This window comes from Hyperolius riggenbachi, chromosome 2 (genome assembly GCF_040937935.1).
Source record: "Hyperolius riggenbachi isolate aHypRig1 chromosome 2, aHypRig1.pri, whole genome shotgun sequence".
Classification (NCBI taxonomy): Eukaryota; Metazoa; Chordata; class Amphibia; order Anura; family Hyperoliidae; genus Hyperolius; species Hyperolius riggenbachi.
This window is the reverse complement of record NC_090647.1, coordinates 528,892,877-528,919,982: the sequence shown is the minus strand read 5'-3', so window position 1 is coordinate 528,919,982 and position 27,106 is coordinate 528,892,877. Positions and strand designations below refer to the sequence as shown.

The window sequence follows — 27,106 nt, the reverse complement described above, 5'->3', positions numbered from 1 at the left end:
CATTTACAAGTGCATTTTTTTATCCACAAATTTAATATTATGATTGCGATGTGTAAGGCTTCACACTAAGGTAAAATCTGTAAAACCTAAACGCGTTTTTTTCCCCTCAAAAAACGAATGGCTGCAGCCAGGACCCCAATAGATGTCCCCCAGGCAGCCTGATGAGCTAGCAGCCAGGACCCCAATAGGTGTTCCCCAGGCAGCCTGAGGGGGAAGCATCCAGGACAGGGGGTAGCGGGCACAGCGGCGGGGAGGGTGGTCGCCTCCTCCTACCTCACCGTGTCCCCCATCCCCGCTCCCCCTCCAGCTATTTGCGGCAAAAGTGTAGCGAGCGAGTGAGCAGCACCTTACTTCCTCTGCTTGCCCTGACTTCCTTCAATGCCACCCTCTAGTGGATGGCATTGCCGGAAGTCACATGGCAAGTTTGCGCGCGCAAAGTTTTGCGCACACAGATTCATGTGCAAAATCAGCCGCTTCACGTCCTAAGTAGCGTGATGATAAGCATGAAGTGCGACCAGTGCCATTTGATACAGGCATCCGAGGAGGCTGGCAGTCGCACCAGTGGACGGGTAAGAGTTTACAGATCATGGCCACCGCCGGATGGACACAATGAAACATTGAATGGTTTGGGTGGGCGAAGGAGGAGGCGGCGGCGGCGCTAAAACCAACATTTTCCAGCATCTCTGATCACTGCTTTCAACTGATTTTTGACTGAAATCAATCAAAACATAGATCTGGCTGACATATTGCATCACCGATTTTCATCCAATTCAATAAAATGATTGAATCGGATGGTCAGTATTGGTATGGCCACCTTTAGGCTCCATGTGTAATTTTTCTGCTTACTAGACGGGTAAATACAGGCAAGGGTTTTATTTTCAATTGTAATGGTATGAAAATGGACAGAATATTTTTAAAACTTGTGCAAGCACTTTATTGTTGTCCTCACATGCTGTCCTGGTGACCACCATGGTGCACACTGGAGACCAGGTAGTCAGGGAGACAGGAAGTCACACAGCAAGCAGAGGAAAAATGGTAAACCCCTCTCGCTCGCTCGCTCCACTTTTGCCACAAATAGCTGGAGGGGGGAGCGGGGACGGGGGGACGACCCAGGTGAGGGAGGGGGAGGCGACCCCCCCCCCCTCCCCGCCGCTGTGCTCACAGCCTTCCGTCCTGGCTGCTGACGCCTCAGGCTACCTGGGGGACACCTATTGGGGTGACGTGAAGGATCTCCCTCCGTTTTGTGTGTAAGAATAGCCTGTGTAGACGGAGAACCGTTTTTGCACTGCTCTCCACTACCCCTCCGTGTATCAGGATCCAGATGCGTTGTGGAAAAATGCAGCAGATCCGGACTAGTGTTGGGCGAACATCTAGATGTTCGGGTTCGGGCCGAACAGGCCGAACATGGCCGCGATGTTCGGGTGTTCGACCCGAACTCCGAACATAATGGAAGTCAATGGGGACCCGAACTTTTGTGCTTTGTAAAGCCTCCTTACATGCTACATACCCCAAATTTACAGGGTATGTGCACCTTGGGAGTGGGTACAAGAGGAAAAAAATTTTTAGCAAAAAGAGCTTATAGTTTTTGAGAAAATCGATTTTAAAGTTTCAAAGGGAAAACTGTCTTTTAAATGCGGGAAATGTCTGTTTTCTTTGCACAGGTAACATGCTTTTTGTCGGCATGCAGTCATAAATGTAATACATATAAGAGGTTCCAGGAAAAGGGACCGGTAACGCTAACCCAGCAGCAGCACACGTGATGGAACAAGAGGAGGGTGGCGCAGGAGGAGAAGGCCACGCTTTGAGACACAACAACCCAGGCCTTGCATGAGGACAAGAAGCGTGCGGATAGCAATTTGCATTTTGTCGCCATGCAGTCATAAATGTAATACAGATGAGAGGTTCAATAAACAGGGACCGGAAACGCTAACCCATCACAGATGTTCATTGTTCATGTTACTTGGTTGGGGTCCGGGAGTGTTGCGTAGTCGTTTCCAATCCAGGATTGATTCATTTTAATTTGAGTCAGACGGTCTGCATTTTCTGTGGAGAGGCGGATACGCCGCCGATCTGTGACGATGCCTCCGGCAGCACTGAAACAGCGTTCCGACATAACGCTGGCTGCCGGGCAAGCCAGCACCTCTATTGCGTACATTGCCAGTTTGTGCCAGGTGTCTAGCTTCGATACCCAATAGTTGAAGGGTGCAGATGGATTGTTCAACACAGCTACGCCATCTGACATGTAGTCCTTGACCATCTTCTCCAGGCGATCGGTGTTGGAGGTGGATCTGCACGCTTGCTGTTCTGTGTGCTGCTGCATGGGTGTCAGAAAATTTTCCCACTCCAAGGACACTGCCGATACCATTCCCTTTTGGGCACTAGCTGCGGCTTGTGTTGTTTGCTGCCCTCCTGGTCGTCCTGGGTTTGCGGAAGTCAGTCTGTCGGCGTACAACTGGCTAGAGGAGGGGGAGGATGTCAATCTCCTCTCTAAAGTCTCCACAAGGGCCTGCTGGTATTCTTCCATTTTGACCTGTCTGGCTCTTTCTTCAAGCAGTTTTGGAACATTGTGTTTGTACCGTGGATCCAGAAGGGTATAAACCCAGTAATTGGTGTTGTCCAGAATGCGCACAATGCGTGGGTCGCGTTCAATGCAGTCCTAGGCCGAAGAGATCATAGCCTAGGGTCACAAAACCTGTTTATTGGGCAATTTCAATGGTGGCGAGTCTGACGTACATAAATCGCAGCAATGGCCGTTAGCAACGTCTGAATCTCACGAAATGTCTCATGCAGGTAGAAGACATATTGTTAGACTTGGGCTCCAAAGATGGGTTCCCTACATCTCTGCAAACCAGAGTTACAGGGCTCCAAATTTGGTAAAATCCCCCATAGGCTTTTATTGGGCCTCCTATTTACAGTTCCAAAATCTCACATCTTTTCAAAGGGCAATTACTCAGCAGTGGCAAATTTTCTAGCATTGTAGGGACCCTTAGGGGGAACATGACTGGTGAGTTTCGGGCCCCTAGGCCGAAGAGGTCATAGCCTAGGGTCACAAAAACCTGTTTATTGGGGCTATTTCAATGGTAGTGATGGTGACGTACATAAATCGCAGCAATGGCCGTTAGCAAAGTCTGAATCTCACGAAATGTCTCATGCAGGTAGAAGACATATTGTTAGACTTGGATTCCAAAGATGGGGTCCCTACATCTCTGCAAACCAGAGTTACAGGGGTCCAAAATTGGTAAAATCCCCCATAGGATTTCATTGGCTCCCTATTTAACTTTCTAAAATCTCACATCTTTTCAAAGGGCAATGGCTCAGCAGTACCAAATTTTCTAGCATTGTAGGGACCCTTAGGGGGAACATGACTGGTGAGTTTCGGGCCCCTAGGCCGAAGAGGTCATAGCCTAGGGTCACAAAAACCTGTTTATTGGGGCTATTTCAATGGTAGTGATGGTGACGTACATAAATCGCAGCAATGGCCGTTAGCAAAGTCTGAATCTCACGAAATGTCTCATGCAGGTAGAAGACATATTGTTAGACTTGGATTCCAAAGATGGGGTCCCTACATCTCTGCAAACCAGAGTTACAGGGGTCCAAAATTGGTAAAATCCCCCATAGGATTTCATTGGCTCCCTATTTCACTTTCCAAAATCTCACATCTTTTCAAAGGGCAATGGCTCAGCAGTACCAAATTTTCTAGCATTGTAGGGACCCTTAGGGGGAACATGACTGGTGAGTTTCGGGCCCCTAGGCCGAAGAGGTCATAGCCTAGGGTCACAAAAACCTGTTTATTGGGGCTATTTCAATGGTAGTGATGGTGACGTACATAAATCGCAGCAATGGCCGTTAGCAAAGTCTGAATCTCACGAAATGTCTCATGCAGGTAGAAGACATATTGTTAGACTTGGATTCCAAAGATGGGGTCCCTACATCTTTGCAAACCAGAGTTACAGGGGTCCAAAATTGGTAAAATCCCCCATAGGATTTCATTGGCTCCCTATTTCACTTTCCAAAATCTCACATCTTTTCAAAGGGCAATGGCTCAGCAGTACCAAATTTTCTAGCATTGTAGGGACCCTTAGGGGGAACATGACTGGTGAGTTTTGCCACTGCTGAGCCATTGCCCTTTGAAATGGTGTGAGATTTTGGAACGGTAAATAGGAGGCCCAATGAAAGCCTATGGGGGATTTTACCAATTTTGGACCCCTGTAACTCTGGTTTGCAGAGATGTAGGGACCCCATCTTTGGAATCTAAGTCTAACAATATGTCTTCTACCTGCATGAGACATTTCGTGAGATTCAGACGTTGCTAACGGCCATGGCTGCGATTTATGTACGCCACCATCACTACCATTGAAATAGCCCAAATAAACAGGTTTTTGTGACCCTAGGCTATGACCTCTTCGGCCTAGGGGCCCGAAACTCACCAGTCATGTTCCCCCTAAGGGTCCCTACAATGCTAGAAAATTTGGTACTGCTGAGCCATTGCCCTTTGAAAAGATGTGAGATTTTGGAAAGTGAAATAGGGAGCCAATGAAATCCTATGGGGGATTTTACCAATTTTGGACCCCTGTAACTCTGGTTTGCAGAGATGTAGGGACCCCATCTTTGGAATCCAAGTCTAACAATATGTCTTCTACCTGCATGAGACATTTCGTGAGATTCAGACTTTGCTAACGGCCATTGCTGCGATTTATGTACGTCACCATCACTACCATTGAAATAGCCCCAATAAACAGGTTTTTGTGACCCTAGGCTATGACCTCTTCGGCCTAGGGGCCCGAAACTCACCAGTCATGTTCCCCCTAAGGGTCCCTACAATGCTAGAAAATTTGCCACTGCTGAGTAATTGCCCTTTGAAAAGATGTGAGATTTTGGAACTGTAAATAGGAGGCCCAATGAAAGCCTATGGGGGATTTTACCAAATTTGGAGCCCTGTAACTCTGGTTTGCAGAGATGTAGGGAACCCATCTTTGGAGCCCAAGTCTAACAATATGTCTTCTACCTGCATGAGACATTTCGTGAGATTCAGACGTTGCTAACGGCCATTGCTGCGATTTATGTACGTCAGACTCGCCACCATTGAAATTGCCCAATAAACAGGTTTTGTGACCCTAGGCTATGACCTCTTCGGCCTAGGACTGCATTGAACGCGACCCACGCATTGTGCACATTCTGGACAACACCAATTACTGGGTTTATACCCTTCTGGATCCACGGTACAAACACAATGTTCCAAAACTGCTTGAAGAAAGAGCCAGACAGGTCAAAATGGAAGAATACCAGCAGGCCCTTGTGGAGACTTTAGAGAGGAGATTGACATCCTCCCCCTCCTCTAGCCAGTTGTACGCCGACAGACTGACTTCCGCAAACCCAGGACGACCAGGAGGGCAGCAAACAACACAAGCCGCAGCTAGTGCCCAAAAGGGAATGGTATCGGCAGTGTCCTTGGAGTGGGAAAATTTTCTGACACCCATGCAGCAGCACACAGAACAGCAAGCGTGCAGATCCACCTCCAACACCGATCGCCTGGAGAAGATGGTCAAGGACTACATGTCAGATGGCGTAGCTGTGTTGAACAATCCATCTGCACCCTTCAACTATTGGGTATCGAAGCTAGACACCTGGCACAAACTGGCAATGTACGCAATAGAGGTGCTGGCTTGCCCGGCAGCCAGCGTTATGTCGGAACGCTGTTTCAGTGCTGCCGGAGGCATCGTCACAGATCGGCGGCGTATCCGCCTCTCCACAGAAAATGCAGACCGTCTGACTCAAATTAAAATGAATCAATCCTGGATTGGAAACGACTACGCAACACTCCCGGACCCCAACCAAGTAACATGAACAATGAACATCTGTGATGGGTTAGCGTTTCCGGTCCCTGTTTATTGAACCTCTCATCTGTATTACATTTATGACTGCATGGCGACAAAATGCAAATTGCTATCCGCACGCTTCTTGTCCTCATGCAAGGCCTGGGTTGTTGTGTCTCAAAGCGTGGCCTTCTCCTCCTGCGCCACCCTCCTCTTGTTCCATCACGTGTGCTGCTGCTGGGTTAGCGTTACCGGTCCCTTTTCCTGGAACCTCTTATATGTATTACATTTATGACTGCATGCCGACAAAAAGCATGTTACCTGTGCAAAGAAAACAGACATTTCCCGCATTTAAAAGACAGTTTTCCCTTTGAAACTTTAAAATCGATTTTCTCAAAAACTATAAGCTCTTTTTGCTAAAAATTTTTTCCTCTTGTACCCACTCCCAAGGTGCACATACCCTGTAAATTTGGGGTATGTAGCATGTAAGGAGGCTTTACAAAGCACGAAAGTTCGGGTCCCCATTGACTTCCATTATGTTCGGAGTTCGGCCATGTTCGGCCCGAACCCGAACATCTAGATGTTCGCCCAACACTACACGTGACCCGTTCGGCCAATCACAGCGCTAGCCGAACGTTGGGGTAACGTTCGGCCATGCGCTCTTAGTTCGGCCATATGGCCGAACAGTTTGGCCGAACACCATCAGGTGTTCGACCGAACCCGAACATCACCCGAACAGGGTGATGTTCTGCAGAACCCGAACAGTGGCGAACACTGTTCGCCCAACACTAATCCGGACCTTCCGTTCAGGTTTTGAAAACAGGTCCCCGCAAACACAGACGGATCCATTTCTTTGTTTGGGTGAAGACAGCTGCTATTTTTAACATTGCTATCCGTGGCTCCGGTTTTGATCAGGTTTTAAAAACGGAGCCACGGATTTGTTTCCGGACCTTGTGCCCTAATTGTGAATTACGATGTGTAATTTTTGCCCACCACTAGGTAAGAAATCTGGCTTGTGCTTTGCACATTTGACTGTCATGAAATATCTCCACCATGCTTCACTGAACAACCTTGTCCAAGCCGCCAACGTCTGGTCAGGTTAATCTAACGGTGTACCTGAGAAGATGCTCCTGCATTCATTGTAGAGAGCGGGGATGAAAGGCAAGGTTGATAACATAATAGCATAAATGATGCGTGCTGCAAAAGGCCAGTGGAACACAGATCACAGGATCAACATCATTAAATTTCACCTACCTTGACCCGTGCGCGGAGAAGTGAGTCAACGCACAGAAATGTAAGAAACCACCTTGGCAGTTATAGCTGCTATTAATCTACATGCACAAAAGCTAGCTTATGATTAAGAAGAGTGACAATGCATAATGGCTTAAGTGTGCCCTCTGTTCAGTTGCAGGGCTATTTATTCAAGTCTTAGCTGGTCAGTGGAGTAGCAGAACGTGGCAGGGCTTTCTGTTCATTTACAGCATGCCGTTAACCTGAAGGATCTCTTAATCATGGTAATTGCAGCTATCTATAATAATAACACAGTCCTTTCAGGTGCGAGCCGTGCCCATTAGACATGGCGGTCACAGCTGTCAGCATATATGAATTCTGATTTTCGTGCGCTTGGCAGACAGCAGGAGCTCTGCTATTGGTCGGGGTCTTTGTGTTAACACATCATCAATTCATTCTAGGCTGCTCTGCGATTTAGACTCTATGGCAACGGAACTGAACGTAAGTAGATAAATTAGAAGAAAACAAAAGGTAGCAGCAGAGGAAGCAGAACTGTAGGCGAAAAGTGACACATGCAAACGCAAGGTATAAAAGTTAGCTGGCTTATCTTGCAAAAGATTTATAATCCCATCATGGTGCGCTTGTGAGCCGCACAGTCCTACCATACTGCACAGTCCATTAAGTTGGCCACACATCAGGCAATACAAGGGCAGATCGACCATGAGATAGATCTCTCTGATCGAATCTGAACAGAGAGATCTGCTGCCTGCCCGTATACTGCCGGAGACCGATCTCCTATATATTTTAGCAAAACTGCCTTCTCCCCCCCTTCCCCCAGCGTTAAATGTTGTCATAGTGATTGCAATCGCTCTACAATTGCGGTAAAATGCTGTAAATGCTAAATGTGAATTGGAGGCAACTGCAGCAGTGAGATCACTGCCATATACTGTACTTAATATTGCGCTAGTGCTTTAAAAAGCGATAGCGATCACTAGTGGTTCGATGATTAGTAGTAACCGCCTGCTAATCGCCTGAGTGAGAACAGGCCCTTAAACTTGTGTAAGCTCTTTATTGTTGTCCTCACATGCTGTCCTGGCGACCCCCATGGTGCACACTGGAGACCAGGTAGTCAGGGAGACAGGAAGTGAGAAGTAAACAAAAGAATTGTTTTCAAAGAAGTATACAATGAACAGAGGCGCAAAAAGTATAAGATTAGATTAAATGAGCTTAAAAACCAACTTAAATGGCAAAATTGAAGGAGGAAGTGGTGGTCTTACCTCCCTCAAGCAGACACGACAACGACTGCGATTCAGACAGTCAAACACATTTATTAGGAACTCCAAAAAGAAATGCAAAGCGTTTCGCAGGTTCAACCCCGCTTCATCAGGCAATATAGGGAGGAGTATCAAACAATCTGCACAAGGATTCAAATTAAGCGCTTATGATACTCTCTGCACCATTACGCTGCTGGCATCTCTGTGGCCAGATTTTACAACCTCTCTCTTGTACAGTGTACCTCAGTTGTTAAAATGTATTATATTTCTAGCTCAGTACCTATCTACTGATATTTAATAGGTTGTCAGCCTTTTATTATGTTATAATTGTCACTGCAAATGTTTCATTGCTTTCATTCATATGAGAGTGGTGGCTGCCGTATTTATTTCCTTTTAAACAATACTGGTTGCATGGAAATCCTGCTGATCCTTCTGGTCAGTAGGGTCTAAATCACACACCTGAAACATGCATGCAGCTAATCTTGTCAGATGTGTTATAGACATTTGATCTGCTTGCTTGTTCAGGGTCCATGGCTAAGGCAGAGATCACACTTGTTTTTCAGTTTTCAACTCAGCTTTTTCTGCGCACATTTTCTGCACACCAAGTGTGTTTCTATGCAGAAAAATGTGTGCTTTTTTCACAACAGTTAATGTAATTGATACAGAAAACTGACAAAATGAGCAGAATTATCATCGCAATTTTAGTATTTGCCATGGGCTCTGTCTTGCCTAGATACGCCACTGATTTTCAGAAAGCTTTCTGTCAGCAAGACTTGCAACGAGACCCAACTTGTGATCATTTTTCTTGCCTGTGTTTCTCTAGATTGCCAGAGTCACCAGGGGAAGTTCCGGAATATCATTTTTTTGTCACAGTCACGGAGTGGCTAGACTCCATAAAGATGGGTCAGTACGCCAGTATCTTCATGGCAGCGGGATTCACAACGCTGGACCTGGTCTGCAGGATGAGCATTGAGTAAGTCATACAGATGGAATAGAGAGAATATTAGAATTCTGTCAAATAAATAAAAACAAACTGGTGCCCTGCTCTATTTTGCTGGAGGCCGGGTTCACAAATGACATAGCGTGAAAAAGTAGTGTTTTAGGATGGTGCGTTTGTGATTTTACATTGCTTTTTTGGTGCGTTTTGCGGTTTTTTACGCAAATGCGTTTTTTTCATGCGTTTTAATGCCTTTGCGGTTTGCTAATGTACAACACACATGCGTTTTGTATGCCTTTTTTTATATAAATTTATGCAAATCACTAGGAAGACAACAAAAAGCGGAAACGCATGAGATCTTTATTTTTTTAATCAAAAATGCATGCAAAACGCTATGCATATGCATTACCATTGACTTTCATTATGCACGTTTTGGCAGCCATCCTGCATAATATGCAACACTACCAGCATTTGCAAAACGCATACTGTAAAAAAAACGCAGTAAAACGCAGCTTCTTCTGTGTCCTGTAGACTAACAATGCTGCATAAAACGCAGCGTTTGCTATGTGTGCACCCAGCCTTCTCAGCTTTGTAATTACCGTATTTTTCAGATCATAACACACACTTTTCTATCCCAAAGGTGTGTGTGTGGGGGGGTGGGGGAGTCACTGCGTCTTATGGTCAGACTGTGTGGCACATGCAACCCTACCCCCTCCCCCACATCCCCAAAAGTCACCGGGAGCAGTACCTGTGGAGCATCTCCAAGTACTTCTGGTTGGCCAGTGTGGGGATCAGGAAAACTGCAGGCAGCATGCCTCTGATTCAGGAGGACCCACCCTAAAGAGAATCTGTACTCTAAAATTCTTACAATAAAAAGCATACCATTCTCTTCATTATGTTCTCCTAGGCCCCTCTGTGCTGTTTCTGCCACTCCCTGCTGCAATCCTGGCTTGTAATTGCCATTTTTAGGCAGTGTTTACAAACAAAAAATATGGCTTCTAACCAGAGTATGATAGGCTGAGAACAACTCACTGTGTGACTCATGCAGAGCTTGGAGAGGGTGTGTAAAGCTTCTGCCAATGACAAGCAGTGCTGCACATTCCACACATTCCAGCCTGAGCCCGACAGAGCCGACAGAGGAAAGAAGATAAGATTTATTACAGAGACAGTGCAACTAGAAAAGGCTGCAGTAAGACAGACCACATTAGAACAGGCACAGGAACTTATAGGATAGACGAAATAAGGCTCAAAATTTTGTTACAGAGTCTCTTTAACCACTTGAGGACCCACTCTTTACCCCCCCCCCCCCTTAAGGACCAGCGCTGTTTTAGCTGATCTGTGCTGGGTGGGCTGTGCAGCCCCCAACACAGATCAGGGTGCAGGCAGAGCGACCAGATTGCCCCCCTTTTTTCCCCACTAGGGGGATGATGTGCTGGGGGGGTCTGATCGCTCCTGCCTGCCTGGGTGTTGCGGGGAGGGGCACCTCAAAGCCCCCCTCCACGGCGAAATTCCCCCCCTCCCTCTCCTCCCTCCCTTCCCCGGAGATCCGAGGCTGCACAGGAACGGATCTGTCCTGTGCAGCCTCTAACAGGCTCCTGCCTGTCATGTGACAGCGATCCCCGGCCGCTGATTGGCCGGGGATCGCTGATCCAGTACAACGCTGCTACTGTTAGCAGCGTTGTACGAATGTAAACAAAGCGGATTATTTCCGCTTGTGTTTACATTTAGCCTGCGAGCCGCGATCGGCGGCCCACAGGCTATTCACGGAGCCCCCCGCCTTGAATTGACAGGAAGCAGCCGCTCGCGCGAGCGGCTGCTTCCTGATTAATTAGCCTGCAGCCGGCGACGCAGAACTGCGTCGCTGGTCCTGCAGCTGCCACTTTGCTGACGCGCGGTATGAGTGCGCGGTCGGCAAGTGGTTAAGAAGGGTCCGGCAGATGGTTGGAGAAGTATGTTGTGGCGAGTGGCCACTAGCAGATTGAAATTGTATGAGTTGCCGCTGAGTGGAGGGAGATGATGCCCCTGGGAATGTAACAATTCCAGTACTGGTGTAGACAGGTGGCCCGGAATAGCGTTCCTTTCATATCAGACACTGCACTGGTACCCTCCGACTCCTGTCACTCCCTGCTTTTATGGAAACGCCCCCTTCTGGATTAGCTGACAGCCCTGCAGGACATGGGAATGGCGAAGACCGGACTTCTAGATCCTGCCCGTGGAGATATCGGAGCCAATAGTAATATTCTATTGTACTAATATTCTATTGTGTTCTGTTGAAATCTGGTACAGTTAGTCATTAAAGGTATCACCTAAAAAACGTTTGCTGTTATGTCTTCGGATTTAAAAGGCTGGTTGTGCTCTCCCTATAGTTAGTTTGCACTCCAGAGCCTATATACAATTAACTTTCTTTCCTGAATTCTCTCCTAAGAGATAATTTTTCAATTTTTGTTTAAAATGACATTTCAGCATTCAGTAATTGAAAAAGTACCAACAAATAGCTGAAAGCGTTATATCACAATTTTGAGTGTTTTCTTGCTGGCTGGGGGTTTAAAATTCATTTTTTGATAAGTTGTCATAATATCACCTAGGCGAAAACTCAGGAGAAAAAGTGAACTGCATATGGGTTTCTTTGTTTTCTTTGCTCCTTCTGTGGTTGGCAGGCCCGGCCCTTGACTTTTTGCTGCCTGAGGCAATCTTTAAAGAAATTGCCGCCCCCCCAAGCCGTGGGTGTGGTGGGCCACCCGAGCTGGAGGGGATAGCGGGCAGGAAGGGGGTATTGGGCCTAGCGGCGGGGGGGGGGGGTCGGACCCCCCCCCCCTCCCTCGCCTGGGTCCCCCGTCCTCCGCTCCCCTCCAGCTTTAAAAAAGTTAAGTTGCTGCCTGCAGCTATTGTAAGAGGCAACGGGCGGGGATCACTCACCTCTTCCTCGTTCCAGCGTGCGCTCCACTGACGTCACTTCCTGCTACGCCCTCCACACCCACGGACAGACGGGTGCCGCCCCCCCAGAAGTGCCACCTGAGGCAAAAGTTTCACCCCGCCTCATGGGCGGGCCGGTCCTTTGGGGTCGTCAACTCAAACTGCAACACACCAATAGCTCAGATCAGTGTTGAAAGCGGTAGTGCGTCAATTTATATTTTTTATACTTTGATATTATTACATCCCCAAAAAAACCAAACTATCTACAGCATTTTGCATACTTAATATGTATATTTTTATTTTTGTTTGTTTCCTCCCAGTGACATCCGGCGAATCGGAATAGTGCTCATCGGACACCAGAGAAGAATAGTGAGCAGTATACAGACTTTACGATTACAGATGATGCATATACAAGAAAAAGGATTTCATGTATGAAAGTAGTAGATGCAACTGTTTTGTGCCTCAGTATTTCTTTATCAGAAGATATTCTTACACTCTAGACTTATGGGGACTCTTCTCAAGAGACACGGAGAGACAAACCTGACACTTCCAGACTAATGTTTTTGAAAACTTTGCATAGATATGTCTTCAAGTTACTGACAAGTAGAATCCTGGGCCCCACAGCAAGACGTCTGGCATCTGGTGTATGGTGCGGCGTGGGTGTGGCCACCTCTTCCATTGGCTCATGGACTCTAGCGACTCCGCCCAGAGTCTAGCTTTTATCCGCTGTAGAGAAACTAAAGGGTAATGGTTTAACCAATTGGCTGAAGACCTGTTTTTTTTTTTGTTTTGTTTTTTTAGACATTGTAACCACTAATAAAAGTGTTTATTAAGTAAGAAGATACATGACTTAGTAAAGCACTGTTATAAATGAACATTAAATCCAGAACATACAGGACATGATGTATTAAGGTTCTCACAAGATGTAGATCATAAGACCTTATAAGTGATTCTGCACATCTGGCATGGGAAAATAAAGTTTGTCCACTATTAGGTGACAGCAGTTTGTAGCCCTCACTTGGATCCTATCAGGCCATAAGGAGGAACGGAACCTGAACCCTCAGTTGACATTGCTGGGCTGAGGCAGCACAGACGTGTAGTTAGCCAGAATGCTAACGATGTGTTCTTTTGTAATGTGGGGGAGGCGGCCTGAACAGAGCAAATGTGACATCACGTCGGAGGAGGGGCCATTGCTTTGCTGAATCGATTCGCGTGGTGGATCGCTGAGCGGGTGGCAGTCGGGGTCTGCTGTACCCACAACGGATTATCGGCAGAGGCGGTCATTATCAACCGTCTCAGTCAACTTTAATCTAGCTTGTGTATGGGCCTTTAGTGGTCGTGTAATTGCATCCACCCAAATGCATCCACAGTGAGAACTTCATACTAATAAGTTCAGGCTCACAGGCTGTCCTCGATTTATTTACAAAAAAGTCCCTTCTGCATGTGACAGTGACTACACAACCTCCAATTCACTAACTTTTCAGCATCTCCTGATGTGGACTGATATGACCCTGCAAAGGATTACAGACTCTTGTGCAACCTAACAAGCGATCATTTTTAATAAATCCCGTCCAGGATTGCTGGATCACTTATAATGCGCTATGATCTCCAGTCTTGCAGAACCACAGCTGACTAGGAACAAAAGGGGCACATTCAATAAACTCTGGTAAAGTTTAGGGTTGTTAGAGTTGCATAGCGTGCGTTACTCTAACAACCATGTTGCCTAGTAACGTGGATCCCGCTGATTTGGCAATGCATGCTATCTTGTCAATATACGGTAAGTAACAGTAAGATTGTAGTGCGTTCCCTGCGCATGGTAACTTTACCAGAGTTTACTGAACATGCTACAAAGTGTACCTGTAAATGCTATTGAATGCGGCAATTTTGTTCTGGCTTTCCATCGTGTGAACAAAATGAATTGTTCCCACAGTCTGGTTACCTATGAGAATATGAAGATATATATTGGGCAAAAAAAGTATAGTGGGAAGAATAAAGCAGAAATCCAGGCAAAAAAAAAGAAAGAAATAAACTAAAATCGTCCAGCAAACAGTACTGTATATAACATAAGGGTTAAAGTTTTGCAATCCAGCAACCAACGTTACACACGGTTCCTTCCTATTCTTTCTGCCTGAAGAAGGAGCAGGGAAACATGCATTTAGTTAATATTAGCCTATAGGGTGAAGCTTCACGCCTGGTGCATTTGCATATTCACATCCCTCAAAGCTCATTAGGGCTTTGTCAGTGAGTGAAGAATGTGAACTGGCAGCATGAGTCACTTGCTTCAGACTTGCAGGTAAGATAAGCAGGAAATACATGGAAAAAGCTGTCTGTAACTCTGCTGTGGCTGGGTTACAAAGTCTAACACATGTATACTTTGCTTTATATATAAAAACACAATCTACTGAAGGATTTCAGATTCTGCTCGGTAAGCTTAAAGTGGATCCGAGATAAACTTTTACTCATTGCATAATTGTGTTCCTTTTATATAGTTTATAGGGCATTCCTCAAGCCAAATACTTTTTTTTGTTTTGTTTTAATACTCTAATTCCCTATAAACTAAACAAGCCTCGCCCACAGCTCCTTTTGTGCCTTGGCACTAGAGCAAGGGCTTATGGGAGCTCAGTCTGGGCAGGAGGTGGAAGAGGAGGTTACTAGCCATTGATTTCAGAGGCAGGGGGGAGGAGGGAGGAGGAGAGGGGACTGAATTTACACACAGCCCTCAGCCTGTGACAATGTGACAAACAGAACATGGCTGCCCTCATTATATCACAGGAATAAATAATCATAAACTTTTGAAGCTGTTTGCAGCTAGATTTGCTGTGTAAACTATCTAAACTTTAGATAAGATATATAGACAAGTTACTTGTTATAGATAGATAGTTTTTCATCTCGGATCTGCTTTAAGGTGTAAGACAAACAGCTCCCTCATGTATTCCAAAGGGTTTATATTTAAGTAAAACATGCAGTAAATTAAAACCCCGGGCACAACTGTATTTCCTGTACTATATAGCAGTCAGAGCTTATTTGTGGATACGTAGAGCTGAAGACTGTGATATTTATTAGCTCTACTTGGGTCCTTCCTCTTTCAAAGAGGAACTTTAACCCAGGACTGAACTTCATTCCAATCAGTAGCCTTTCCCATGATAAATCGTTACCTTTTCTCGAATAGATCATCAGGGACATCTGTGTGGCTGATATTGTGGTGAAACCCCTCCCACAGTGTGACGTAAAAGCCATGGCCCTGACAGTTTCCTGTCTGTGAACCTCATTACATTGTGTGAAATAACAGCTGTTTCCAACTACGAAGCATGCAGTATCTCCCACTGTGCATGTATGTATTAAAAAATAACCTTTAGCCTATCACATTGTTATTGGAGATAATGACAGCTGATGCTTTCTGTTTTATTTTTTCCTTGTCTGCCAGCAGTAAAGATGATGACCTGCAGGCTCACGGTCAAACAACATGTAGGAATTACACTGCGGATATCAATCATTTTTTATCTATCATCTATTTTTTTTACCCCTACTACTATCATTCGATAAAGTTCCTCTTTAAAGTGGATCTGAGATAAACTTTTACTCATTGCATTATTGTGTTCCTTTCATATAGTTTATACGGCATTCCTCAAGCCAAATACTTATTTTGTTTTGTTTTAATACTCTAATTCCCTATAAACTAAAAAAGCCTCGCCCACAGCTTTTCAGAGAGCCTTGGCACTCAGTCCCATGTAGCAAGGGCTTATGGGAGCTCAGTCTGGGCAGGAGGAGGTTACTAGCCATTGATTTCAGAGGCGGAGGGGAGGAGCAGAGGGGACTGAATGTACACACAGGCAAGCTGATAGCATCTCCAGCCATCAGCCTGTGACAATGTGACAAACAGAACATGGCCGCTCACATTGTGTCACATGAATAAATAATCATAAAGCTGTTTGCAGCTAGATATGCTGTGTAAACTATCTAAACTTTAGATAAGATATATAGACAAGTTACTTGTTAAAGTCAGTTTTTCATCTCGGATCCGCTTTAAAGCCTGAATAACATTTCTGTTCAGCCTGCCGCAGTCCCGCCCTCAGAGCCAGCTTTTTGCTCCTTCACTTGGGATGCTTTAAGTCACACGAATGAATTTTTAAAACAGGATCTGTAGCTGCAGATGTTTTATACTGCACATAAAGGAAACATTCATGCATTCTGCTTACTAAGATATCAGATGCTATGTTTACAGTTAAACTGTGCCTGGAGATGAACGGAAAGCTTGCCTGAAAATCTAAACTTACAGCACAGCTGGTGTAGGCAGTAACTAGTATCTCCCGAAGCTCTAGACAAGAGAGAGAGAGTGAGAGAGTGAGAGCACGCACCTCTTTTATAGTAGGAAAGATTCATAGTATATTAGAACAAGCTGCAACTAATGACATTCCCTCAGGAAGTAGCACAAAAATGCTCCTGAATAACTGTGTATAGAAAGAAACTGTTTTGGTAGGACAATGATTAGAACACTGCTGCTATACAGTGTTCAGTAACTGATAGTAACTGGTTGGCAGTGGCTTAAAGAGGTACTCCAGTGAACATTTTAGTGTTGGCAGGTGATGTAGCTGCTGCATGGTTTTTGGCAGTTGGAAACAGCTGTAAACAGCTATTTCCCACAATGCAACAAGGTTCACAGACAGGAAACTGCCAAAAAAGTATGTACTTTTCTTGTGGGAGGGGTCTCTAGTGGGAGGGGTTTCACCACAATATCAGTCATACAGCGCCCCCTGATGGTCTGTTTGTGAAAAGGAATAGATTTCTCATGTAAAAGGGGGTAACAGCTACTGATTGGGATCAAGTTCAATTTTTGGTCGGAGTTTCTCTTTAAAGAGGAGCTTTAGCGAAAAGGGGAAAAAAATAAATAAATCCATTGCAAAGCAAAAAGTTAAAAAATAGAAGAGAGATCAAGAAATGATTGATATCTGCCATGTAATTTGTTTTTTTATCGGCAGTCAGCCTGCACGTAAACATCTTTACTACTTGCAGACAGGAAAAAAACAGCATTAAATGCCATGATCTATAACCACACCCCCTAACAATGTGATAGGCTAAAAGGTTGATTTCTTTTATAGCAACAAGGCTCCCAGAATGTGATGTCAGGACCTAGGTTCTGACATCACACTATGCCAGCCTTGTTGCATTGTGGAAAATAACAGCTGTTTCCAACTGACATCACACTGTGGGAGGGGTTTCACCAGAATATCAGCCATACAGCGCCCCCTGATGATCCGTTTGTGAAAAGGTAAAGATTTTTCATGGGAATGGGAGTATCAGCTACTGATTGGGATGAAGTTCAATTAGTTGTCCTTAAAAGAGAACCAGAGACGAAGCACCCTCATGTATTTTACCATATATATCAGTGGGAACATTAGAGAAAACACCTACCCTGCTCTCCGTTTCATCCTCACTGCTAAAAGTGTCTGTTATCAGCTGTGATAAGAATCCTGGACTGAGCATTCAGTCTGGCTTTGCTGGGAATGATTATAGCTGAGTCATTATAGCAGAGCCACAAGGGGGCAGGCTTAGGCTTGAAAAGACACCAGAGAAGACAGACTCAGCTATAATCTTTCCGTAGCAAAGCCAGACTGAGTGCTCAGTCAGGGATTCTTACCAGAGGTGATAACAGTCAGATTAAACAGAGAACAATGAAGCAAAGAGCAGATTAGGTGTTTACTGTCATGTTCCCACTGATTTATAAGGTAAAATACATGAGGGTGCTTTGTCTCTGGTTCTCTTTAAGGGTGAATTTGCACAGTTGTAGTTTCAGATTTATCATTACTTGTTCTTTAAAAGAAACGCCAAGCGACAGCAGGGTTCAGTCACCATTGTGAGTAAACCCTAAGACAACCCAGCAAAATATTGCAGAAAACTATAAGATCTGCATGTATGGCTTGTTCATACTGGTGACTGATAGGACCACTGGCTGAACTCACAACCAGGGATGAGGACTTATGATGGAATGAGTTGAATTCAATGGGAAGAACGGAGTTTGGAAAATCACACAAATTCCACTTAAATAACACCTTCCCCGCTGACTTCAATACATTCCACCTAAAATTACAAATTCCACTCTCCCTATTGACTTTAATGCTTTCCAACATTTTAGACTTATTTCACACTGCAAAAGGCAATCTCGATCGCCAAGCATTTAGCAACACACTCATTGCGTGACACCGCACTATCGCTTTGCCGATCGCCCCCAGTGTGAACTAGTTCTAAGTTCCAAATATTACCTTCCCCACTGACCTAAATGCATTCTACCTAAATTCCAAATTCTGCCACGTATGCCTATTCATAACATGTTCACATAAGTGAGCCACACCAGACCCGCCCATAGAATTCAAGGAAGGATAATCAACCAATCATCTCAGTCTGCCTCTGAATGGTAAGGGGAGGGGCTTTCTGTGATTCTCTGGAATGCTTGTCAAAAAAAACCCTATTAAATGTTGATCTTAACCACTTCCCGACCGCCTAACGCCGAAAGGCATCAAGTCCTGGGGCCGGGTATTGCGCCCTCCGCTCCGTCATCAGCCTACCAGCCGTGATCGCCACTATTAAACTGTCTAAGAGTGAAACCGCTGTCTATGTACAGTGTACAGATCTGCGATCTACGGCAGCGCTATACTGGGGACAGTCGTGTCACTCGGCTATCCCCTGGAGGATCAAAACAAAGGCTCGCTCTCAAAGGCTGATGACTATGAGAGACGATCCAGATGATTGGCTGTTGAGGAGGGAGGGGAAAGTAAATTTAAAAAATGAAAATAGAAATTAATTAATTAAAAAAACAAAAGCCTGCAGCAGCGATCAGAGCCCACCAACAGAAAGCTCTGTTGGTGGGCAGAAAAGGAGGGGGGGGGGGTTCATTTGTGTGGCTTTGCAGTGAGCCATCAAAGCTGCAGAGCACTTATTTGTAAAAGAAAATAGCCTGGCCACTAGGGGGGTGTAAGCCTGTGGTCCTAAAAGGCCTACAGCAATAAAAAAAAAAGCAGATATCAGATAAGTGTGAGAGGAAATGTGTTCACTGTAGATTTCTCTTCTTCCCTTATCTTTTTCTGGTGTTGATTTTTTTTTTTTTTACTTTAGACTGTCTGAATCTACTTTAGTGAAAGGGAAATCATAATATGTGCTGTCCTACTTCATTCTTGTGCTTCACAATGTGTATAATAAAACATGATGGAAAAAAAGCCAAAGAACAAAATGGCCGCATTCATATAGCCTGAGGAACACTTTAGAGTGAAACGAAAAGGGTTTTTTTCAGCTGGGTTGAGGAGAGGATAGAACATCTGTCAGGGTCACCAACTGAAGTGAACTCTCTTCAAAGGTAACACAGACATTAATATAAAAAAACTTTTCTTTTGCAGTGGGAAAATATTAGAACATCTATGAGTTAGAACATCCATGAGCTTTTTATTACAGTCTGTTTCCTCATTGCGAAGAAACTCCGCCTCCTGCATCACCAGAAGCAAGACAGATGTTCTACCCCTTCCTCATGCTACTAGCAACTAGATTAAAAATATTTCTAACTAGCATTCCATTACCAGTGGCTTTTAAAATCACACGCATAATGAAGAAAACCAAGATTTATAGGACCAATCTCTTTAAAATTGTCAACAGCTGCCTAGGTAAAGGGTCCAGATGTGAGGGCAGGAGCTATATTCACCTGAACAAACCTTTCCCTCTGCCTTACTTATTAATAAGAATATGCAAAATAGACTAACTGTTTTCCGATCCACTGTCGTACTCAGTCCAACAATGAGCAATATGGCTGCCGCTGGTGGTGCTCAACAGTGTAATGTTTAGACCATTTTGAGATGTACATAACCAATGCCAATTATACTTCCACGACGCAATCATTCTTGTAGTGGTAGGTCTGGAGTCTCATACCTTACCATTGGTGGGTGCATAACCTGGTTGTCAACCCACACCCGCATAGTAACTGGAAAGTCCAAGGTCAGTTTGCACACGGTTTTGTAATGCTGAAGTGTTTTACTCTTAAAGGAGTACTATCGATTGAAACGACTTTTTTTTTTTTTACTCTATATTAGTGTACACATTACCACTAGTGCTAAGGGCACTTTATTTATTCACCCAGGTCTCTCTCTCTCACTATCCCTGCTTAAAAATGTATTTCTCACACAGCTCATAGTAGTTTGGGTCACCCTGAGCTGCTTGGTTACTCTGTCACACAGCTCACAAATATATGTCACTGTGTCACTCACAGCATGCAGCAGACATGAGGAGAAATAGGCTGATCTGAGGTGGTAACAGGTAACTAAATGAGCTGGAATATTGCTGGAATATAACTAGCTATACCAGGAGTCTGTGTTTACACTCAGACTGGCTGCCTGCTTGAGGCATTCACTCCAGGCTGCATCCACTTTACAAGCTGCTGAGAGGGGCAGACCACTGTCTACAATTAGCATTATTAGTATCTTTATCAGTAAAGAGAAGCAAAGATAATAAACACACATTGCTAGAATCTTTAACCCCTTACCACCATATCAACAAGATTCTTTCAGCAAGGTGATAATTAAACTATAAACTGAGGAGTTGATAGCATCTCCCCTTTGCAGAGACATGGTCTAGCCTTCTGGGAGCTCAGTATTAGATACATTTTGTATCCAACACTGACGCCAAAACTGACGGAGGATTTTACAGCTGAGAGGAACAGCTGTGTGAGGAATCAAATTGCTTCTAGTACTTGCCCTAATGTGTGCTACAACATACAGCATTTAAAAATAAATGCATACATCGATAGTATTCCTTTAAGTCAACACAATAATTGACAATTGTTTCAGGGTCATGAAGGGAACCCTTCATCAGATAGTCCAGACAATACTGCATTGTATCTGTATTATCTGTACTATCTGATGAAGTGCACTCTTTGTGGCCCCGAAACAATTGTCAATTATTGTGTTGACTTATGCCGTGAAGAATAGAACACTTCAGCGTTACTAAACGGTGTGCAAACTATAACCTAGGATTTTCTCAATAATGCTTGTCGAGGATATTAGAAACCATCTCTGTTTTGTTGTGGAAGCTTGTCAGGGTCTTCTAGAAGGCTGTTTCAGATAAAAACTTGATCTGAAACAGATTAATAACTGTACCAAAAAAACAGGATGGCAAAAACCTAAAAGTTTAAAAAATAAACAAAATTGTAACAGTAGAGGAGTGTAGAAGGCTGACACTCCTCCCAATAAATGAAAATAAAATACATTTAAATAAAGCAGAAATTCTTTTTGAAACACGGCAACAAGTTTTTGTTCAGTCCACTCCCCTCTTCATTAGGTAATTGCTACAATTAAAGTAGCTGATAAACAAGAGCACCTCAAATCTGATTTATTTCACCTCTAGGCGACCGCGTCACGTTGATGGGCGTGGACACGGCGCCAGCCCCAGGACCACCTAACGCCGATTGGCGTAAAGTCCTTGGGGCGGAGTTTGCAGGGGATCGCATCCCGGATTCAATGACGGAGCTCAGCACTGCCATCAGCCTCCCAGCGGCGATCGCCACTAGGAGACTGTTAGACGGTGAAACCGTCGTCTATTTACTTAGTACAGCGCTGTGATCTACAGTAGCTCTGTACTAAGGACAGCCAAGTGACACGGAGACAGGAGTGATTGGCTGCCATAGGCTGATGCCTATGACAGCTAATCACAGTGATTGGCTGGTGGGGGGAGGGAGGGACGGGTACAAAAATAAATAAAAAATAGTAAAATTTAATAGAAAAATAAATAATTAAACATTTACTTAAAAAAACATTGGGGGAGCGATCAGACCCCACCAACAGAGAGCACAGTTGGTGGGGAGAAGGGGGGGGGGGGGAAATCACTTGTGTGCTGAGTTGTGTGGCCCTGCAGTGATACCTTAAAGCTGCAGTGGCTCCATTTGAGAAAAATGGCCTGGTCTTTAGGTGGGTTTAACACTGCGCTCCTCAAGTGGTTAAAGCCCTGTACTATTAGTTTTTGGTAGTAAGTCACACTTATGCTCCTTTTGTGGTTTTGCATTTTTTAATCTTTTTGGCATGCCTAACCTATGGACACTTACTTTCTCAGACCTAATAGGACAAGGCAGAAAGCGGAAAAAAAAGTCCTCTCCCACCCCTGCTTACCACTTGGTCCCTCTGCCTAGGCAGCCACATATTTTATCGCATGAACCTTGTTTTTCATAATGCTGGATTTCTTCCACTATGCGTGAGGTTTATTTTAGCAGCTCATGTTACTAAGCAGATCAATTGGTTCTACAGAAATTCTCCTCATGGAGAATCCACAGAGAAAAATATGAACAGTTATCATATGAACAGTTACATCAGGTGCTTAACTTGTAGCTCTCTGATTGGCTGTGTATACCAAAACAGGAAGCAGAGGCAAATCCTGTGTTCACGATCAGCCAATCGGAGTGGTACAAATGAAACACCTGATCGAACTGATCATATGCTTCTTCATGTATTCTCCTTAGGGGGAGTTCCTATAAAATAAACTGATAGCCTCTAGTAATGAAGTCCCCATTTGTGAGAATTCAGTATTAACTAATACCTATTGGATATCTGAATGGTTTAGTTTAAGCGAGACTGTGTGTGAAGATGTGAGGTCAATAAACAAAGTGTACTTTGTGAGGCCCAGGATTGAATTGTCCATGTAATCAATACTCTATATTCTTGTACTTTTACAGTTTAGAATCAGAAAAGAAAAAAAATCTTTGTCTTCTAGTGTTTTTACTTTATCTATGCCTCTCCCGAACTTTCCAGAAAAAAAAAAAAAAAAGAATGATGCAAGAATGGAAGTTTTGGTAGTACCGTAAACAGCCAGTTGAGGGCAGCACAGATAGGACTTGCCAATCCTGTGTTTTATAGAGACTATATCAAAGCACATGGTATAATAGAGAATAGGAAATAGATGATATATATAAATGTTTCAATACTCCATGTTTTATTTTCATGTATGATTATTGAATATATCTTTCTTCTTTAGTTTGCTCAGAACCACGTTGCTTTTCTTACCATTCATGTACAGCGGCATCTAGTGCCTTTTTTACAGGGTCTGTCATAATAACACTAAACTGCTGCTTCTGAATGACCCAATAAAAGTTACCCTGAAGGTCACTCAAGGTCATTTCAAGTTCACTTCTGAGCAGTGTTTTTGTACACTCCTCCAACCAAGGAGGGGAATCTCACATCTGAGTAGAGATGTCGCGAACATCAAATTTTGGGTTCACGAACGGAGAACCCGAACGTCCGCAAATATTTGCAAACAGGCGAATCTGGCGAACCACCATAGCCTTCAATGGCCAAGTAGATTTTAAAACCTCCTACAAAGACTGTTTCTGGCCACAAAAGTGATGGAAATGTGGTTTTGAGGGGTCTAACACCTGTACTGTGGCATGTCGAAGGGGGATTCATGCCAAAAGTCCCACTAAAAATTACAGAGGTGACGCAAAGTCGGGTTTTAATCCCTAAAGGGCAGAAATCACATTATGCACAGCTGTGGGTATCAGTGGGCTGTGGAGTGTCACACACAGAGAAATGCAATAGTACTATCAGAATACAGTGAAATAATAATGCACTGGAGTGGTACTGTGCCTGCAACTTAATGTAGCAACAGCAGTAGTGTGCACAGCTCTGGGTGTCAGTGGGCTGTGGAGTGTCACACACACAAAAAAAAAGACAGGAGACCGATGTGCTAGCCTTCAAAAGGGCTGTTTGGGGTGCTTTCACAGCAAGTGAGGAACAAGAACACAGGCCTAGCTAATGCTTTTCCTACCTATCTGCAGCAAGTCTGACCCTGCTCTCACTAACAGTCAGCAGCCAGCAGAGAATGAATCCAATAGGGCCACTGCAACTGCTTGCTGATAGGGGGTTGGGGGAGGGGATCCAGGAAGGGGTGCTAGCTGATTGGCTGCCATGTGTCTGCTGACTGTGAGGTAAGGGGTCAAAGTTTAGCTCAATGATGATGTATAGGGGGCAAGTCAAACATGACAAATGATTGCAAGTATGAACAGCGGAAGTTTGCAGAATACTGTACGCCGGCGAACAGTTCGGGCCATCTCTACATCTGAGTTAAAGCAAACCAGAAGTGAAAATAAACTAATGATATAATGAATTGTATGTACAGCTACGAATTAGAACCTTAATAGCAAAGAAAAAGAGTCTCATATTGTTTTCCAGTAGAGGAAGAGTTAAAAAAAACTTTAGTTGTCATCTATGCAAAAGAACTTCTCTGAGCTCTTCGACCCACTGGGGCGAATACAGTCCTGTTTTCTGAAGCACTTAAACAGCCAAGAAACAGTGAGAGACAGCTTGAGATAAGGTTTTACTGCAGGAAAGTTCAAAGGATCATTATTTCTGCTTTGTTTTATAGCTGAAAAGACAGAGGGTGGTTTTAAAAATGCAACTGTGACCGTATGATGCAATGCTATAAATAAAGCTATACAACTGAAAATAAAAAAAAAAAATGAAACTCTTTTCTTTGCCACTAATGTTCTATTTATTATATGTTACTACACATACAATTCATTGTATCATACTTTTTTTTTTTTACTTCAGGTTTGCTTTAAGGGTACACTCCGACTCTGGAGCAAACTATTGGGAGGAGAATTCACCTGGACTGCACACAAACTTTGCATTGTGCTAATCAGATGTGGAAGATTTGAATAGTCGTTCTGCAGTTAGGTATCAATCATTAAATTTCCAAATCTGATATGTCCTGTGCAAAGATCTTGCCAACCCAAGACAGTCAATGCTCTTTGCAGAGCAACAAGAACTGACAAGTTGGAATCCAGATTTCACTTCTAACGGCAATGCCTTGTGAGCTGAATCCTCTTGGAAGCATCCGTAAATCTGGAAGGGGCCAATTAGTAATGTGGTGTAATATCAAGCTTTCCAAAGCTGTAATGTCTCCACATCTCAAACCACTTCCTCGTTGTTTTTTCATCACACAATGATTTAAAGGATACCTGAACTGACATTTGACATGATGAGATAGACATGTGTATGTACAGTGCCTAGCACACTAATAACTATGCTGTGTTCCTTTTTTTTCCTTTCTCTGCCTGAAAGAGTTAAATATCAGGTATGTAAGTGGCTGACTCAGTCCTGACTCAGACAGGAAGTGAGTACAGTGTGACCCTCAGTGATAAGATGTTCTCCTTTTTATCTTTTTCTTGCTCTCAGAAACCATTTTTCTGCTAGAAAAGTGTTGGAATTTCTTATCAGTGAGGGTCACACTGTAGTCACTTCCTATCTGAGTCAGGACTGAGTCAGCCACTTACATACCTGATATTTAACTCTTTCAGGCAGAGAAAGAAAAAATTAAAGGAACACAGCATAGTTGTGTGCTAGGCACTGTACATACACATGTCTATCTCATCATGTCACATGTCACTTCGGGTATCCTTTAACACATGCTGATATATAGTAACAATTTTACTCTAAAGTGATGGAAATGGTCTCTTCACCTACACATTGCAATGGTAGAAAAGCGGCAAAAACTTGCAACGGCCCATCTACTGTGATGATAAAAGGAACAAGTGGTAAGAAGGTTCCGTTGAATGAAAGACCAGAAGAAAAAGTTGGGTAGGAGGTTTTAGGTTTACGCCAATGTAATTCTGGGCACACAGGTACAAGGAAGTCCACACTTCATCCAGAGTATCTTGAGATGTTCTTCCACCTGGGTTTCAATGGGTTTCTTAATGGGGTATGAGAAATATTCTGAAAGTATACCCAAACTTGTGTGCAGTTTTTGGTGACCTCAACAACCCAGACAGAATCCTTCCAACTTGAGTTTTTCTGGTGGTCCCAAGTTTTAAAGCACTACAGCTTTGTCCACTCCTGCAAGTTATGCATCAGTTTTCTATCAGTTTTACCTGGCTGGACTGGATATGTACACCTTTTATGTGTGAACACACCCATAGAAACACATACAAAACTGACAGGACTGGATCGGACTGGAAATGTACAGAATTATGTGTAAACACATCCATAGAAACATATACAAAACTGATGCTAACTGTGAGAAACTGACAGGACAGGAATGAACACCTTCATACAGGGGCGTATCTGGGTAATATAGCGCCTATGGCAAACACTGAAATTGCGCCCCATATCCATACTGGAGGTCTTCCTTCAGTATGGATATCCAGAGTTGTGTCCACCCCAGTATAGGTAGCAACAGGTGCCCCCCTCCCGGCATAGATATTTAGACGAGTCTCCCCCCCATGTAAGTAGCTTCCGGAGTAAAGGTTGCTAGAGTTAGCCCCCCAACTATAAGTAACAAGCGGCATCCCTCAGTATGGTAGTGGAGCACGAGAGAGGAGGGGGCAGAGGGAGGAAGGGACAGCCATGGCGCCCATGGTGCTGTGGCGCCCATGGCATGAGCCATGCCTGCACCCCTCTAGATACGCCTCTGCCTTCATATGTGTGAACCAAACCTAAAGGTGGCCACACGCCATACAATGTTTTAAATATCTGTTTCATTCAAGAATAGCAATCAATTTTTCTGACTGATTGTAACAATTCAAAAATCTGACCAATGTACCATACACCTATGTTCAATTTTTAATTGAAAGCTCAGAAAAAATTGATTGGAACTGTACATTATGTAATTGACAATCCATCACACACCATACAATTCTTCATAAAGTTGGTCTAAAACTTCCAACATGTCCAATCTCCAAAAATCGAAAAAACAGGAAATCCGATCAAATTTCTCGATTGAAAACAAAGAAAAGCTCTCAATTTTTAAGGACAATTGATCGTAATTATCGAATTGGTGAAAAAATTGGATCTTTTAATTGTATGGTGTGTGGCCACCTTAAGGGCATTATTATGGGAGATGAAAATGGAGCTAATCATTTCAAACCATTAACTGCCAGTTTACTAACACAACTGGTGGCAACTGATTGATCAGAAGCTAGTAGT

The 27,106-nt window shown here is 44.0% G+C and overlaps 1 protein-coding gene across 16 annotated transcripts in view; it reads left to right on the top strand.

Moving 5' to 3' along the window:
• EPHA6 (EPH receptor A6) overlaps positions 1 to 17,516 on the top strand; it is a 1,277,595-nt gene extending 1,260,079 nt beyond the window's left edge. For 10 of the 16 annotated variants that reach the window (XM_068270648.1, XM_068270650.1, XM_068270649.1 and 7 more), the window contains 2 exons: positions 9,141 to 9,290; positions 12,488 to 17,516. In XM_068270648.1, the coding sequence (XP_068126749.1) occupies positions 9,141 to 9,290; positions 12,488 to 12,602 (265 nt within the window). In that variant the 3' untranslated portion in view covers positions 12,603 to 17,516. The remainder of the gene's footprint in view (positions 1 to 9,140; positions 9,291 to 12,487) is intronic. The other 6 variants (XM_068270656.1, XM_068270657.1, XM_068270659.1 and 3 more) reach the window with 1 other exon arrangement.
• The last annotated feature ends 9,590 nt before the right edge of the window (positions 17,517 to 27,106 follow it).